This window comes from Anser anser, assembly GCF_964211835.1.
Source record: "Anser anser genome assembly, contig: SUPER_W_unloc_8, whole genome shotgun sequence".
Lineage (NCBI taxonomy): Eukaryota > Metazoa > Chordata > Aves > Anseriformes > Anatidae > Anser > Anser anser.
In genome coordinates, this window is record NW_028154224.1 from 100,552 (window position 1) to 119,384 (window position 18,833).

The window sequence follows — 18,833 nt, forward strand, 5'->3', positions numbered from 1 at the left end:
GATGCAACATACAGATGGGCTCGTGATCGAGGGGTGGACCTGACCATGGACACTATAGCACAGGTTATTCATGACTGTGAAACATGTGCTGCAATCAAGCAAGCCAAACGGTCAAAACCTCTTTGGTATGGAGGACGATGGCTGAAATATAAATATGGAGAGGCCTGGCAGATTGATTACATCACACTCCCTCAAACCCGCAACGGCAAGCGCCACGTACTTACAATGGTGGAAGCAACCACCGGATGGCTGGAAACATATCCTGTGCCCCATGCCACCGCCCGGAACACTATCCTGGGCCTTGAAAAGCAAGTCCTATGGCGACATGGCACCCCAGAGAGAATTGAGTCAGACAACGGGACTCATTTCCGAAACAACCTTATAGACACTTGGGCCAAAGAACATGGTATTGAGTGGGTGTATCACATCCCCTATCATGCACCAGCCTCTGGAAAAGTTGAACGATACAATGGACTGTTGAAGACTACACTGAAAGCAATGCGTGCTGGGACATTCAAAAATTGGGATACACATTTGGCAAAGCCCACCTGGTTAGTCAATACCAGGGGATCTGCCAACCGAGCTGGACCTGCCCAATCAAACCTGTTACGCACTGTAGAAGGGGATAAAGTTCCTGTAGTGCACGTAAGAAACATGCTGGGTAAAACAGTCTGGGCTACTCCTGCCTCAGGAAAAGGCAAACCCATTCGTGGAATTGCTTTTGCTCAGGGACCTGGATGCACTTGGTGGGTAATGCAAAAGAATGGGGAAGTCCGGTGTGTACCTCAAGGGGATTTGATACTGGGTGAGAATAGCCCATGAGTTGAATTGTAGTATGTTAATTATTATATAATACGGTATGTCATCACTACCATAATTGCTATATATCATAGATGAAAATGGTGATTAATTAGAATATATTGGAAAGAGTGTAACCTGAGCATGACATAAATGGTATGGAATAAGGGGTGGATATCTGTCCTGGTTCCAGTTAGGACAGAGTTAATTTTCCCTCATAGTAGCTGGTAGGGTGCTATGTTTTGGATTAGGATGAGAAGAGCACTGATAACATGCTGATGTTTTAATTGTTGCAGAGCAGTGTTTACACCAGGCCAAGGACTTTTCGGCTTCTCGCTCTGTCCTGCCAGCGAGCAGGCTGGGGGTGCAGCAGGAGCTGGGAGGGGACAGACCCAGGACAGCTGACCCAAACTGGCCAAAGGGGTATTCCATACCATCTGACGTCATGCTAAACAATATATAGGGGTGGCTGGCCGGGGTGGGGGGGGCCGGCTGCTCGGGAATAGGCTGGGCATCGGTCAGCGGGTGGTGAGCAATTGCATTGTGCATCACTTGTTTTCTTACACATTATTATTGTTAATACTATTATCATTATCACTATTATTACTATTATTGTTATTATTATATTCCTTATATTCCTTATATTGTTATATTCCTGTCTTAATAAACTGTCTTTATCTCAACTCACCGGCTTCACTTTCCCGTTTCTCTCCCCCATCCCAGAGAGGGAGGGGGGAGGGTGAGCGAACGGCTGTGTGGTGTTTAGCTGCCAGCCGGGTTAAACCACAACAGGGCCCCATTTGAAATTGTTCTTCTTATAGGTCACTTGATTGAGTGGGCTTATAAACATTGTAATTTGAAATGTGCATTCTCCAAAAACCCACGACACCTAAGAAAGTTTGTATTTCTTTGGAATTGCCAGGATGATGACAGACCTTTTTCAAGCATTCTGCCAGCTTTTTAGGATTTTGCACTTCTTCAGGGGTCAATTTCCAAAGCACTGGAGGCTCCCACTGCTCTAGATGCCTGCCCATATCCTCCCACGCTCCTTGCCACTCATAACTATCCCGCCTCAGGCCAGATCTCTGGATGGAATTCTTAAGTAGTTGTTTAACCTTAAACAAATTCTGAAGCACATGCAGGAGGCATAACAATAACAACATGCTGGTTTGAACATCCCAAGGATATTCAAATTTTTGAAGTGCTATTGTAACTAGCCTGGAGGAAAGGGAGAGTGAAGAAGTGGGGAAAAGTATCCCCCCTTTTCCCTCCATAGATTGGCTCCCTGAGTAAGAAAGTTAAGAGGTGTAATTATTAATAGTTTCTGAGATACAGTTTCTGAAGTATGGACGTGACAGCAGTGCTGAGTAGAAATACCAAGGTACACAGAATCACACAGCATAGTTTGGGTTGGAAAGGACCTTAAAGATCATTTAATTCCAACCCCCCTGCCATGGGCAGGGACACCTCCCACTAGAACAGGTTGCTCAAAGCCCCATCCGACCTGGCCTTGAACATATCCAGGGATGCGGCATCCACAACTTCCCTGGGCAGTCTGTTCCAGTGCCTCATCACCCTCTGAGTTAAGAACTTATTTCTAATACCTAATCTAAATCTACCCTCTTTCAGTTTAAAACCATTACCCCTAGTCCTATCACTAAACTCTTTGATGAAGAGTCCCGTCCCAGCTTTCCTGTAGGCCCCCTTTAGGTACTGGAAATCTACTATTTGGTGTACTTGGAGCCTTCTTTTCTCCAGGCTGAACAAACCTAACTCCCTCAGCCTGGAATTAGTCTAATGACTAGCAATTTTTAATATCATAAGCCAGTGTTACACAGTACAGCAAAATAATAACCTCAAACCAGTGACACAGTGAAAACTCAATAACCAAAGTTATTAAGCAGGTATTCTTTATTACGGTGCTGGGCGTGTGGGGGATCACTCCACCTAACACACACACACCAAGGATTACTGGCAGTGTGCTTATATTAGTGGGATAAATACATATTCATTCCTTTTCCCGTAAGTCTCCTGTATATTCATCAAGTCTCGGAAAAATCATTAACGTAGGTTCCCGTCCATATTTGCATGCATACTGGAGTCTTTGGGTGGTCCTCTGGCGTACTCTGGTGGTCTTTTGATGAAGGCCAGGAGTCTTCCTCGCTGCTAATCTTCTGGCCTTTCCTTTCTTTGACAGACTCCATCAGTCAAGGCAGTTCTTGCTGGTTCCCTTATCTATGCGTACAGTCTTTTACCCCCTTATCTTAGGGGTCGTTGACATACCATTGTGCTGGCTAAGACCTACAGAATCAACATCCTTCATCTTGTTCCCTGTCTCATCAGCCCCCAGAAATGATAAACAGCACAATGGGGAACACATACAGTAAGTAATGTGCTGTATAACTCAGTTCAAAAAACAGGCACAGCAGACCTGCTATCAAAAGAATCAACGTTGTGATTAGCAACTATTAAACTGATCTAATGATTACAACAGTTTTGTTTTAACACACTCTGGTCAGACCTGTTGTTATCTCAACCCTTCATGACTCATTTTGGGTGCCAAAAAGTCTATTGTGGTTTAACCTGGCGGGCAGCTAAGCACAACACAGCTGTTCGCTCACCCTCCCTCTGGAGTAGGGTGCAGGAAGAGAATCAGGAAAAAAAACAGTAAAAGCTGGTGGGCTGAGATAAAGACAGTTTAATAGGACAGAAAAGGAAGAGAAACAATAATTATAATAGTAATAATAATAATATGTACAAAGCAATTGATGCACAATGCAATTACTCACTACCCACTGACCGATGCCCATCCCATCCCCGAGCAGTGGTCCCCCCCACCCTGGCCAGCGCCCCAAAATATTGTTGTTCAGCATGACGCCATATGGTATGGAATACCCCTTTGGCCAGTTTGGGTCAGCTGTCCTGGGTCTGTCCCCTCCCAGCTCCTGCTGCACCCTGTACACTATTATAATTATTATTGTTATTATTATATTCCTGTCTTAATAAACTGTCTTTATCTCAACTCACCGGCTTCACTTTCCCGTTTCTCTCCCCCATCCCAGAGAGGGAGGGGGGAGGGTGAGCGAACGGCTGTGTGGTGTTTAGCTGCCAGCCGGGTTAAACCACAACACACCCCCTGCCTCCTTGCTTGCAGGACAGAGGGAGAAACTGAAAAGTCCTTGGCTTAGTGTAAGCACTGCTCTGCAACAACTAAAACATCAGTGTGTTATCAACATTATTCTCATCCTAAATCCCTGTCCTGGTTCCAGTTAGGACAGAGTTAATTTTCCCTCATAGTAGCTGGTAGGGTGGTATGTTTTGGATTAGGATGAGAAGAGCGCTGATAACATGCTGATGTTTTAATTGTTGCAGAGCAGTGCTTACACCAGGCCAAGGACTTTTCGGCTTCTCGCTCTGTCCTGCCAGCGAGCAGGCTGGGGGTGCAGCAGGAGCTGGGAGGGGACAGACCCAGGACAGCTGACCCAAACTGGCCAAAGGGGTATTCCATACCATCTGACGTCATGCTAAACAATATATAGGGGTGGCTGGCCGGGGTGGGGGGCCGGGCTGCTCGGGGATAGGCTGGGCATCGGTCAGCGGGTGGTGAGCAATTGCATTGTGCATCACTTGTTTTCTTACACATTATTATTATTAATACTTTTATCATTACCACTATTATTACTATTATTGTTATTATTATATTCCTGTCTTAATAAACTGTCTTTATCTCAACTCACCGGCTTCACTTTCCCGTTTCTCTCCCCCATCCCAGAGAGGGAGGGGGGAGGGTGAGCGAACGGCTGTGTGGTGTTTAGCTGCCAGCCGGGTTAAACCACAACAGCCCTTTTGGCGCCCAACGTGGGGCTCGAAGGGTTCGGATATCGACAAATTTGACCAGAGTGTGTTAAACTAAAATTGGTATAAGTATTGGACCTGCTTAATAGTTGCTAGTTACGATGTTGATTGCCTTAATCTCCAGTCTGCTGTACCTGTATTCCAAATTGAGTTTTATAGTGCGTTACTTTCTGTATGTGCTCCCTGTTGCACTGTTTATCCTTTCCGGGCCCTGGTTTAAGATTGTTATGGTACTGTGCGGTGTAACAATGGCTTATGAAATGATGAAATATCTGGTCACGACTTTAACCTGGTATTTGTACTCAGCACTGACGTCGACTCTATACTTTGGAAACCATATCTCGGAAACTATTAGCAATTACACCTATTGCCTGTTTTCGTTAGGGAGCCAATCTGTGAAGGGGACAGGGGAAGACATGTTTCCCTACCTGTTCACTCTCCCTTTCTCCTTCACCACCACCCTCTTATCCCCCGAGCTAGTTACGGTGGTTCTCCGAGATGTTGAATATCCTTGGGATACTCAGACCAGCCTGCTCTTGTTGTTATGTCTCCTGAATGCGCTTCAGGTTTTGTTGAGGGTTAGACAACTACTTAGGAATCTCATCCGGAGATCTGTCTTGAGGCGGGATAGCTGCGAGTGGCAGGGAGTGTGGGAGGATATGGGCAGGTTTCTAGAGCAGTGGTCACCTCCAGTGTTTTGGACATTCACCCCTGAACAACTGCAAAATCCTAAAAAGCTGGCAGAATGCTTGAAAAAAAGGTGTCATGACTCTGGCAGTTCCAAAGTGACACAAATCACTGTAGCGTGCTGGGGTCTGGCTTGTGCCTATCGAGCTGCAACTGATGCTACTAGCAACCTAGCTCCAGCTCCTGCAGCCGCTCCAGTTCCAGCTCCTGCAGCCGCTCCAGCTCCAGCTCCTGCAGCCGCTCCAGTTCCAGCTCCTGCAGCCGCTCCAGCTCCTGCAGCCACTCCAGTTCCAGCTCCTGCAGCCGCTCCAGCTCCTGCAGCCGCTCCAGTTCCAGCTCCTGCAGCCGCTCCAGCTCCTGCAGCTACTCCAGCTCCAGCTCCTGCAGCCGCTCCAGCTCCAGCTCCTGCAGCCGCTCCAGCTCCTGCAGCCGCTCCAGCCCCTGCAGCCGCTCCAGCTCCAGCTCCAGCTCCTGCAGCCGCTCAAGCCCCTGCAGCCGCTCCAGCTCCAGCTCCTGCAGCCGCTCCAGCTCCTGCAGCCGCTCCAGCTCCAGCTCCCGCAGCCACTCCAGCCCCTGCAGCAGCTCCAGCTCCTGCAGCTGCTCCCACTCCTGTGTCTGGGTCAGAGAAACGAGCTGTAGCAGTGCAAGTTGACCCCGCAGAGGGTATTCCAACCCCTGTGGCAGACCCTGTGTCTGGGTCAGAGAAACGAGCTGTAGCAGTGCAAGTTGACCCCGCAGAGGGTATTCCAACCCCTGTGGCAGACCCTGTGGCTGGGTTAGAGAAACGAGCTGTAGCAGTGCAAGTTGCCCCTGTAGACAGGGTGAAAAAAATGGTATAGAGGCTCAGGTCGTTTAGAATGCAGACAGTCTTCTGCTAAGTCTGGGCATAGTGAAGACGAGGCTGGGCCATCAAAGGTGCAGGAGACTGAAGATGAGGATGAGGATGTCGAAAAATCAACAGTAACTACCCGGACTCTATATCAGCGTGAGCTACGAGATGTGCGAAAAGATTTTGGTCGCTGTATAGGCGAGCAGCTTGTCACCTGGCTGCTCCGGTGCTGGGACACGGGAGCCAGGGTGAGGGAACGGCTGTGTGGTGTTTAGCTGCCAGCCGGGTTAAACCACAACAATCCCAAACATAGCACCATACCAGCTACTAGGAGGAAAATTAACTCTATCCTAGCTGAAACCAGGACACTGATAAGTCCCCTTTTACATGACAACTACATAAAGAATGCACTTTAAGCTAAGGAAGGTACTTCATATGCAGTGAAGGAAAATACATTATTACCATACCATATTGTAAACTGAATTAACTTCAGAAGCAGAAGTGTGGGAATAAAAATGTTTTTGCAAGTATTATCTGTAAAGCGTCAGATAGGTTGTGAACCTGGACTGCCCAGCCCATGGGGAAACAGGGGAGGGTCCTGGTCTTCGAGGAAATAAAGTATATAAACTGTGTTAAGTAACTAGTAGGCGTGCTCCTGCTTGTGGGACGCCCGCCATTGCAATCGCGAAAATAAAAAAATGCTACTTCACTGAGATCCTCACCTGAGCCTATGTGATTGGCCACAGAGTGTTTCTCACAGAAGTGTCACATTTCAAATGTGGGATGCAGAGACCTTCAAAACTGTGCCAACCATACGCTGACAGATTGTTAACTCACTTTTTTCTATTAGAGTCTAGATTTTTCTCTTAAGTTACAAATGTATCATTTTTAACTGAATGCTGTAAATCTATATACTCATGCTACTTAGAAGATGTCTTACAGGAGGACTAATAGGAGTTAAGTGTTATGGTCTCCATTGCCAACTAAATTGTCAAGGACAGTTCACTGATTTGTTCTCTTTGGGGAGGCATACACAGAGTTATTTGCATCCATGTTCTCAACACACTCTTACCTGATCATGAATATCAACCATCATTGAATTCTGCTGTGATGGGTGAGCAGCTGGGTGAAACATATGATGGGATATATTTGGAGGGTGAAAAGTTTGGGGATCTTCTATTGCTTCCTCCTGTCCATAGGCGAGATGGCGATAGTTTTCATCTTGGCTAATAGAATTATGTCGAGACAGAAGATCCCTTCTTGCTCTCTGACGGTGAACAGGAGGACTGAAAACACATTAAAAGAAATGAAAGATCACATTAAGAAAAGTTCGTGGCACTTATAACAGGAAGCACAAAGAACTCAACAGTAAGGATATTTTTATACTGGAAAGTTCTGCTAAACCAGGTATGTTAGCTTGGCATACAATCATTAAGAAAACCGTTGAAAGCCCTAAAAAGCACTAATGCATATTTCAATATAAGAGCACTTAAGTAGAGCTTAACACAAAAGAGAAAACCAGAAGAAGCATTTAAAAAGAAATATTACCTTCACAAAACTTGTTAAAAAGACATTTGAGCACTTGACTCACAAAATCACAGAATGGTTGAGGTTGGAAGGGACCTCTGGGGGTCATCTTGTCCAACCTCCCTGCTCAAGCAGGGACACCTAGACCCAATTTTCTTGAACTATGTCCAGATGGCTCTTGAATATCTCTGAGGATGGAGACTCCACAACCTCTCCGGGCAACCTGTTCCAGTGCTCCATCACCTGCACAGTAAAGAAGTGTTTCCTGATGTTCAGGTGGAACATCCTGTGTTTCACTTTGTGCCCATTGCCTCTTGTCCTGTCACTGGGCACCATTAAAAAGATCCTGGCTCCATCATCTTTACACCCTCCCTTCAGGTATTTGCATACTTTGATAAGATCCCCTGTGAACCTTCTCTTCTCTAGGCTAAACAGCCGCAGGTCTCTCAGCCTTTCCTCCTAGGAGAGATATTTGAGTCCATTAAGAATCTTCATGGCCCTTCATTGGACCGTCTCCAGTAGGTCTCTGTCTCTCTTGTACTGGGGAACCCAGAACTGGACACAGGACTCCAGGTGTGGCCTCACCAGGTCTCAGAATAGGGGAAGGACCAATTGCCTTGACCTCTCCACAGCATTTGCCTTCTTTACCACAAGGGTGCATTGCTGGCTCATGTTCAAGTTGTCCACCAGCACCCCCAGGTCCTTTTCTGCAAAGCTGCTTTCCAGCTGGTTGGTTCCCATCATGAACTAGTGCCTGGGATTATTCCTTCACAGGTGCAGGACTTTGCACTCCCCCTGTTGAACTAAGGGTTCAGAAACACTAAAACCCTTTGTTGTAGGGTTTAAAAACCCTAAAAACAAGAATGCAAAGTTTAGTAGACTTCCACATATTTATATTACACAAGAATCTTTAATTACATGATCACAGATTCCCCCAGAGTTCCTGCCATATCCAGGGTAAAGAACAATGGCTCACTTAGTGACAGCAGACAAAGCAAAAGGCTACTATTAAAATAAATTATTTCCTTAGCTCTTACACATCACCATCACTAAAACACCACAGTGCTTCAAAAAAATTACCTTTAGAAGACCCTAGCAAGCTGTAACTGTGGTAATATTTCTATTTTATGATGGGTAACTGACATTTAGATCAACTGAAGCTAGAACATCTGTTTAGTTGTGTGAGAAACACTCTGTAGCCAATAACTTAGGCTCAGGCGAGGATCTCAGTGAAGTAGTAATTTATTCACGATTGCAATGGCGGGCATCCCACAAGCAGGAGCGCACCTAATAGTCACACAGTACGGTTTATATTCTTTCTTTCTCGATGACCGGGACCCTCCCCTGTTTCCCCATTGACTGGGTAATCCAGGTTCACAACCTATCCGATGCTTCACAGACAATACATGGCCTTCAGTTGCCGGCCTGTTCAATTTCTAATGTCTTATGACATTTTTACTGTTCGAAGTGGTAATGTTTCGTCACTTATCTGACTTGACTTGACACCGTGATCTTCACCTAATTGTTCTAAGGAGTCTGGTTGTCTGCATTTTACAAGGTCGCCTGCTAAGTTTTCTTATCACTGCAAGCATATCTCAATACCCCATTCCTTACCTTTAAACAATGTAACTCGGTGCAAAAACAACATTTTTATTCCCACAATTCCCCCCTTTTCTTCTTTATAAATTGCTGATTTTTGCAAAACTTTTCTCTAAGGTGTAATTTGGTAGATATCTTCCTCTTCTTCACTTTCTTTGCTTTCCATCTCCTCTAATATCATCACCTTATCTGAGTAAGGTGGTGGCTTCATGGTCATTTGTTTCAATAGTGCAGTTTCGATTAACCACTGTACTAGTCCTCTTACACAGGGGGTAATGCAACAACCAACGGCTGTCAAAACTCCTGCTACTACGATCAAGGATGTAAATATGGACATTACCATCCCTTTCCATTTACCAAACCAAGATTCCAAACATCTTGTGATGGAAGTGTCTGTTCCTCAATTTTCTGCCACTTCACTGGCAAGGGTGGTAAGCCCTTGCAATGCTCTAGTTACTGTGCCATCCAGGGCAGTATTGTTTGGGTATAAAAGTGCAACAATGGTTGCTCAGTATCACGCACACACCTCCTTTCTCCACAAGCATCATATCTAATGCTAGTCTGTTTTCCCAAGCCATTTTACTGGTGGCATCTAGTTGTTCAGCGATTCCTCTTATCGCATTCCTTGTATAATTTATGAATCTCTGATGATTATAATAAATATAATGAATCCAATCCACATTCTTATTGATTGTTACCCACCAGAACAGTGACTCAAACCCTGCAGCAATTTGATTCCTGGCTTTATGTTCATCAGGAATCCCTCTAGGCACCCCAATAGAATCTATGTACGCTCTATCATCAAATGATACTCCTAAGCTTCTTTTACTTCTTCTGGGTATTTGTGATGTTTCTCTTTCAAATGCCAGGGTGAAGGGTATAGCTAATTGAACAAGTGCACAAGTGCCTCCCCAGTTAGATGGTAGGGTGGACCGTAAGATCTTCCCTCCACAGTACCACCAGAGATCTGCCCTGGGGATCTCAAGTCTTGAGCAGTTTCCCATCAAGTCCTCGGTAGCATTCAAGGTCCTCGTGCACAAGGCAAATTCTCCCAGATGCCGGGTAGCACTCGCACCCTGCCGTGAGAGGCAAGCCGTATGGTTACCTATAGCTGTAGAGAATGCAGGGGGAACCCTGATACTGCTATCACCCAAGGAAGGGAACAGCAAAGAGAGAGACTTACAGGCCTCATTTCCCCAGGCAGTCTTCTCTTGGTACAATGCAATCATGCATCGCATCCCCCGGGAATCCTTGGTCCACCCCAGTGGGAAGGGCACTATCTGGGCAATCGGTCGTCCCGAGGCACAAGCATAGCAATTGCTATGGTTGAGGCTCTGGACAGTATATTTGACCCATTCTATCCAGGCATTCACATCCCCATACCCCGTTTCCATCTCAAATGTTTGAACTGCCGCATTTCAAAGAGGACCTCCTGTTTTCTCTCCTGTTTTCTCCTTGAGTTTCTCCCTTTCTCTGATGGAAATAGAGGATCGTTTCCATACAGCTATTCTCAATCTGGCTGTTGGGTCTCTCCCAGTTATTTGTTCTCTCTGCTCAATTGTTGCTGGGCATTTAAATCTCCACAAGCTAACACCTCACAAGCATCAAACATGACGGATTGTGGTACATAACCCTCTGTCACACACACCCATATTTTTATGGGGTATCCCGTCTCACTATTATCTGGTCATGCCTTTTCCAAGTTGCCAATTGACCAAGGCTTTCTCTGAGGCCTACAATCACTAGAAACAAAATTAATAGTTGATTTTTCCCTGTCATTATTTTTAACCCTTAGGTTTCCAAATAATTATCAATACAAAGAATAAGATATATGTACACTACTACTAGAACAAACCCCCCTTGGGAGCCCTTCAACTCGCTGTAAGCCAGTCCTTTCTCTCAAACGCAAGTCACACTCATTAGTTACCTGTGAAAATAAAAGGTTAGTTTACAATTGTAAGCTTTTATCCCGCTCAGAGTCCACTATGAGATTTTTCTCTTTGATTTCAGCTTCCAACAAGCCTTCTGTAGGAACAGCTTCCCAGGTACTAGGGTCGACGGATGCCTTCACTCGAGTATAGTGAGTCCAACATTTTTCCATAGTTCCTATGGCTGTTTCAGTGGTTAGTAGCACTTGGAAGTGTCCTTCCCATTCAGGCTGGAGTTTTGATACTTTCCAGGTCCAAATCAGGAACCAATTTCCTGGTTGATGGTGGTGAATGGGGAATTCCAAAGGTGGGGTTTGAGCCTACAGCCCACGGGTCCTGAGAGATGACAAAGAAGAGGACAACCCCATGTCCTGGTTCCAGTTAGGACAGAGTTAATTTTCCCTCATAGTAGCTGGTAGGGTGCTATGTTTTGGATTAGGATGAGAAGAGCGCTGATAACATGCTGATGTTTTAATTGTTGCAGAGCAGTGCTTACACCAGGCCAAGGACTTTTCGGCTTCTCGCTCTGTCCTGCCAGCGAGCAGGCTGGGGGTGCAGCAGGAGCTGGGAGGGGACAGACCCAGGACAGCTGACCCAAACTGGCCAAAGGGGTATTCCATACCATCTGACGTCATGCTAAACAATATATAGGGGTGGCTGGCCGGGGTGGGGGGCCGGCTGCTCGGGGATAGGCTGGGCATCGGTCAGCGGGTGGTGAGCAATTGCATTGTGCATCACTTCTTTTCTTACACATTATTATTATTAATACTATTATCATTATCACTATTATTATTATTATTGTTATTATTATTTTCCTGTCTTAATAAACTGTCTTTATCTCAACTCACCGGCTTCACTTTCCCGTTTCTCTCCCCCATCCCAGAGAGGGAGGGGGGAGGGTGAGCGAAAAGGCTGTGTGGTGTTTAGCTGCCAGCCGGGTTAAACCACAACAGCCCTTTTGGCGCCCAACGTGGGGCACGAAGGGTTGAGATATCGACAGATTTGACCAGAGTGTGTTAAACTAAAATTGGTATAAGTATTGGACCTGCTTAATAGTTGCTAGTCACGATGTTGATTGCCTTAATCTCCAGTCTGCTGTACCTGTATTCCAAATTGAGTTTTATAGTGCGTTACTTTCTGTATGTGCTCCCTGTTGCACTGTTTATCCTTTCCGGGCCCTGGTTTAAGATTGTTATGGTACTGTGCGGTGTAACAATGGCTTATGAAATGATGAAATATCTGGTCACGACTTTAACCTGGTATTTGTACTCAGCACTGACGTCGACTCTATACTTTGGAAACCATATCTCGGAAACTATTAGCAATTACACCTATTGCCTGTTTTCGTTAGGGAGCCAATCTGTGAAGGGGACAGGGGAAGACATGTTTCCCTACCTGTTCACTCTCCCTTTCTCCTTCACCACCACCCTCTTATCCCCCGAGCTAGTTACGGTGGTTCTCCGAGATGTTGAATATCCTTGGGATACTCAGACCAGCCTGCTCTTGTTGTTATGTCTCCTGAATGCGCTTCAGGTTTTGTTGAGGGTTAAACAACTACTTAGGAATCTCATCCGGAGATCTGTCTTGAGGCGGGATAGTTGCGAGTGGCAGGGAGTGTGGGAGGATATGGGCAGGTTTCTAGAGCAGTGGTCACCTCCAGTGTTTTGGACATTCACCCCTGAACAACTGCAAAATCCTAAAAAGCTGGCAGAATGCTTGAAAAAAAGGTGTCATGACTCTGGCAGTTCCAAAGTGACACAAATCACTGTAGCGTGCTGGGGTCTGGCTTGTGCCTATCGAGCTGCAATTGATGCTACTAGCAACCTAGCTCCAGCTCCTGCAGCCGCTCCAGTTCCAGCTCCTGCAGCCGCTCCAGTTCCAGCTCCTGCAGCCACTCCAGCTCCAGCTCCTGCAGCCACTCCAGTTCCAGCTCCTGCAGCCGCTCCAGCTCCTGCAGCTACTCCAGCTCCAGCTCCTGCAGCCACTCCAGCTCCTGCAGCCGCTCCAGCTCCTGCAGCCGTTCCGGCTCCTGCAGCAGCTCCAGCTCCAGCTCCTGCAGCCGCTCCAGTCCCAGCTCCTGCAGCCACTCCAGCTCCTGCAGCCACTCCAGCTCCAGCTCCTGCAGCCGCTCCAGCTCCTGCAGCCGCTCCAGGCCCTGCAGCCGCTCCAGCTCCAGCTCCTGCAGCAGCTCCAGCCCCTGCAGCTGCTCCAGCTCCAGCTCCTGCAGCCGCTCCAGCTCCTGCAGCCGCTCCAGCTCCAGCTCCCGCAGCCACTCCAGCTCCTGCAGCAGCTCCAGCTCCTGCAGCTGCTCCCACTCCTGTGGCTGGGTCAGAGAAACGAGCTGTAGCAGTGCAAGTTGACCCCGCAGAGGGTATTCCAACCCCTGTGGCAGACCCTGTGTCTGGGTCAGAGAAACGAGCTGTAGCAGTGCAAGTTGACCCCGCAGAGGGTATTCCAACCCCTGTGGCAGACCCTGTGTCTGGGTTAGAGAAACGAGCTGTAGCAGTGCAAGTTGCCCCTGTAGACAAGGTGAAAAAATGGTATAGAGGCTCAGGTCGTTTAGAACGCAGACAGTCTTCTGCTAAGTCTGGGCATAGTGAAGACGAGGCTGGGCCATCAAAGGTGCAGGAGACTGAAGATGAGGATGAGGATGTCGAAAAATCAACAGTAACTACCCGGACTCTATACCAGCGTGAGCTACGAGATGTGCGAAAAGATTTTGGTCGCTGTATAGGCGAGCAGCTTGTCACCTGGCTGCTCCGGTGCTGGGTCACGGGAGCCAATTATGAGGAATTAGAGGGCAAGGAAGCCAGGCGGCTGGGATCCCTTGCTAGGGACGCATGCATTGACAAAGCAATTGGAGATGGAGCACGATCTCGCAGCCTCTGGCGGCGTCTCCTGTCAGCTGTGAAGGAAAGGTATCCCTTCAAGGAAGAACTTGTATGTCTACCAGGCAAATGGACCACCATGGAGAAGGGAATTCAGTACCTGAGGGAATTGGCCGTACGGGAAGTCATTTATAAGGACCTAGACGACACACAAACATCCGCAGATCCAGATGCAGTCCGGTGTACACTACCCATGTGGCGGAAGTTTGTACAGAGTGCACCATCATCATATGCCAGCTCATTGGCAATACTAACCTGGAAAGCGGAGGAGAATCCCACAGTGAATGAAGTGACTAAAATACTCCGGCAGTACGAAGGAAATCTCTCCTCTTCCCTAAAGGCCTGTGTCTCAGCTGTGGAGAAACTCTCTGAAGAGGTCCACCAACTTAAAGAGAATTTATCTTCCCCTCCACCTGAACGAACCAGTGTCCACCAGCTAAAAGAGAATACTTTGGAGAAACTTTCTGAAAAGATCCACCAACTTGAAGAGAGATTATTTTCCTCCCCACCTGTACAAACCAGTGTCTCAGCTATTAGGGGTAAGCGTTCATCTATGCAAGGAAGACAATATGGTGGGCACACACACCGCGCCACCCTGTGGTTTTACCTACGTGACCATGGAGAGGACATGAGAAAATGGGATGGAAAATCTACTGCGACCCTAGAGGCACGGGTACGTGAATTGCAAAGGAAAACAAGTGGGAAAAAGGAGTTCTCTGAAAAGTTTGCTTCTGAAAAGTTTAGCTGCCAGCCGGGTTAAACCACGACACCCCAGAATACAGTTCTTAAGAAAACTCTCTTGTTTCGAATTGTGGTATCTCATCCCTTCTGCCCAGATAGGGGAATCCGAACAGCATCTCATACGGTGAAATTCCTATATCCTTTCTTGGTGCTGTTTGAACCTGTAGGAGTAAGCATTTTACCCAAAGAAGTTGGGTTTCTAACACTAATTTAGTTAATTGCTTCTTTAATGTCTGGCTCATTTGCTCTACCTTCCCAGAAGAGGAGGGGTGCCAGGGGGTGTGAAAATCCCACTCAGTCTCTAAGGCCTGCATTAACCCTTGCAGTACTTGTGAAGTGAAATGACTTCCTTGATCTGAATCAATGTTTTCAGCTATCCCATATCTAGGGACTATTTGCTCCAGTGATACCTTAGCCACCGTGTTCGCAGTGGCAGATACAGAGGGGAAAGCTTACACCCATCCAGTCACGTGGTCAATTAGGACAAACAAGTACTTAAGTCTCCCTGCTTTAGGTAACTCAGTAAAGTCTACCTGTATACTTTGGAAAGGTCGAATCCCTGGCTCCCGTCCCCCTCTAGGTGGGTTATGGATGACCTTTTTATTTACCTTTTGACATATGGTACATCCTCTGCATATTTGCTTCACTAAAGTGTATATTCCTACATAGACATACTTTCTTAGCACAGCATCACACATTGCTTGCACCTCCCAATGACTCTCTTGATGTAAAACAGTTAATATTTGCCTCACTGGTGCTTTATTCAGCATTTCTCTCCCATCAGGGAATATCCATTTTCCCTCAGACTTCGTGGCTCCTGCTTCCTTAAAAAAATCTTTCTCTTAAAACTTTTTAGTTCTTTCTTAGTTTTCAACAATTCCCTGAATCCTCTCTGCATTTATTCTCCGTTTTCCCTCAGACATTAGATGCCTTAAATACCTGACTTCTCTTTCTACATATTGTAATTTATTTTTCAATACTCCCAAGCCCTGCTTTCCCAGAAAGTTGAATAGCTTGTTAGTGGCTTCCTTCACAACTGTTTTCTCCTGTCCTGACAATAAACGATCATCCACATTTTGTAACAGTAATTCCTCCTCAGGAGGTTGGAGTTGCTCCAAAATCTGTTCTAGAACTTACCCAAATAAATCGGTGGCCCTGTAAACCCCTGAGGTAAAACTGTCCATATGTATTGTTGCTTCCGCCCCCACTTCAGAGTCTTTCCAGTCAGAGGTGAATATATCTTTGTTCTCAGGGCCTGAGAGCACTCCATTAATAACACTGTTATTCCAGTCTAACAATTTACTATTTGAATGCTCAATTTCATCATCAAATCCCTTCCCAACAAGTTAGTCCCTGCCTTGGGTACATACAATAATTGCCCAGAGATCATTTTATCCCCTAGTCTCAGCTTGGTATCCCCCAAAAGTGGCACTGTTATCCCAGCCCCCGTCTACCCCCATCACTTTTTAGGGTTTCATTAGTTAATTTAATCCCTGATACTTTACAGGCCAGTAATGACCTAGCTGCCCCAGTGTATTGGGTTCGATGGCAAGGTTCGGGGGGGGCTGCAGTGGCAGCCCCCCACGAGGAGAATCCAGAAACCACCCCGTGGCAGATAAGGGACAATTTCATCCGGCCCCAAAGGGGCCCACCGCTGCCCAGAGCCAAGCCATGAGCAACACAGTCCGTGCCTCTGTGAGAGCACATCCACGAAAACAAACAAACAAAAACCTGCTGCTCAACAGCAGCTGGGAGAGGGAGGAGTGAGAAACCTCCCCGCAGACACCAAAGTCAGCGCAGAAGGAGGGGGAGGAGGCGCTCCAGGCGCCGGAGCCGAAGCCCCCCCGCAGCCTGTGGAGAGGCCCCTGGTGGAGCAGGCTGCCCCCCCCGTCCCCCCCTTCTCGATACTTGGGAAACTGACCAAACATCACAGCAAATATACCAAAACTTCTAGACTGTTACTTAGATAATGCCTACATCCTCTTTCCCTGCTCATTCAACTTTCCCAACTCATTCAAAAACCAGCTCTGTCAAACATTACATACCACACCTTTAACACCTTCAATAACCCTTTTTAACACTTCTTTTTATCTTTCTCCAGCCTGTACTTTCACCAAAGTCTCAGTCATTGGCCAACTTAATTCCATACCTTTCTCCCTCCAGGATGCTGAAACAACATATCAGTATAACATATTTCATCCCATTTCCCTTCTCTCCTTCTTCTTCCACTCCGGATATTCCTACCTGAAGTGGCCAGCCTGGCCACACTTAAAACATCCCATCAAAGCCTGTCCCTGCTAAGATTTAGGCTGCAACACGGATAGCTTTCCTTGCCTGCCATTCCTTCATCTCTCTTCCTCTCCTTTCCATCCTGGCCCTGACTCCCCCTGAAGATTTTCTTCCTCTTTCTCCAAGCCTCTGCCTGACTACCTGCTACACTGTCAATACCATTAGTTTCACTCTCTGCTTTTCCTTCTCATCTCCCCTCCTGACACACACCTTCAGGGCCTCCCGCAGGAGGGCCCCCCAGTGACTGTTCACTACATCCCCCCACCTTCTGGAGCATTTTCTGGGTATCTTGCCAGGCTTTAATCACAAAATGAACTTTCAAGAGCCCTTGGGATACCGGGTCCTCAGGATTCATCCCCAAGTACTTTCTCATTCTGACCCCAAGTCTCTCATATGATTTCTGTGTTGCACACTATTATTCTTCCAGCCAGGATCGGCAAGTGGGTATTTCTGCCCTGCCGGTATTACCCCTGGTCCTGGAGGATGAGCTCTCTCCCATTCTTGTATAGCAGCTCTCCTCCTGATCATTCCCATTTCTTTCCCTGTAAACAGCATATTTATATACATAATTCCCCCCCCCAAGAGTATAAGTTAGGTCCTAGGAACTGGTCTAATAGTTCAGCTAGCCTGTTGGGGTCCTCAATTACAGACTTCATCTCCTTAAAACTCCTAACCTCTCTGCTGGTAAGGAGGGGGGAGAGTTCACCTAAGAGGATACACAGTTAGTGTTAGTACTGTTAGTATCAGGGAAGGCAAAATTCTCAGTACCTCTTCTACCTTGTTCTAATTCTTGCCAGAGCCTAGAGTACGCTCCTCTCTAGGGACAGTGTTAATTGCAGTCCCTGTCTCCCTTCCTGGAGCGACTGCTGCTGCCACCGGTGCAATATTAGGATTATAGGGAGCATAACTTGGCTCCTCCTCCAAAAAAAAGAGGAGTCTTATTGTTTACACATAAATTTAAAGCCTGAATTTTCATCAGGCCCGTATTTTGGCCAAAATACTGCTGTTTCCTTAATTGGTTCTCTTGTCCAGACTGATACACAATATTTAACCGTTTTTTTTATCATCTCCTCTAATTTTGAGATTATTCTTCCAATTTCTTATAATTCTTCAGGAAGAACTTTCGGTAGGCACTCCCCCAGGGATATTTCCCTGTCCCCTGGAACTCATATTTCCCATTTTTCCTAGCCCTTGTCAGTGTGCTGCTACAGAAATTTCCCTCCTGCAGGGTACCACACACTAACGTTCCGATTCTGGAAAATGGGGGTGTACTGCCAAGCACTTCCCCGTGCAAGGGGTACCGCACACCTATGAGTTTACCAGATTCCCTGGTGTACTTCCAAGCACTTCCCCGTGCAAGGACTACTGTACACCAAATTTAGTAGTAATTTATTCGCGATTGCAGTGGCGGGGGTCCCATAAGCAGGAGCGCACCTACTGGTTCCAAAACACAGTTTATATACTTTTTGATGACAGGACCCTCCCCTGTTTCCCCACTGAGTGGGTAATCCAGGTTCACAACCTATCCGATGCTTCCCAGACAATGCATGGCCTTCAGTTGCTGGCCTGTTAAATTTCAAATTTCTTTTGACTTTTTTCTACGGTTTCAAGTGGTAATGTTTCTTCACTTATCTGACTTGACTTACAATCGGCAAGTGGGCACCCCTTCTCTGCCGGTATTACCCCCGGCAG

At 46.8% G+C, this 18,833-nt stretch overlaps 1 protein-coding gene across 1 annotated transcript in view; it reads right to left on the reverse strand.

Annotated features, from left to right (window-relative positions):
* Window positions 1-5,703: 5,703 nt before the first annotated feature.
* LOC310888955 (uncharacterized protein) overlaps window positions 5,704-18,833 on the reverse strand; it is a gene marked incomplete at its 3' end in the record, with an annotated part of 160,226 nt that continues 147,096 nt past the window's right edge. Inside the window, exons 5-6 of the mRNA XM_083852625.1 lie at window positions 7,242-7,455; window positions 5,704-5,955 (exon numbers count right to left, since the gene is read on the reverse strand). Of these exons, the coding sequence (XP_083708751.1) occupies window positions 5,704-5,955; window positions 7,242-7,455 (466 nt within the window). The remainder of the gene's footprint in view (window positions 5,956-7,241; window positions 7,456-18,833) is intronic.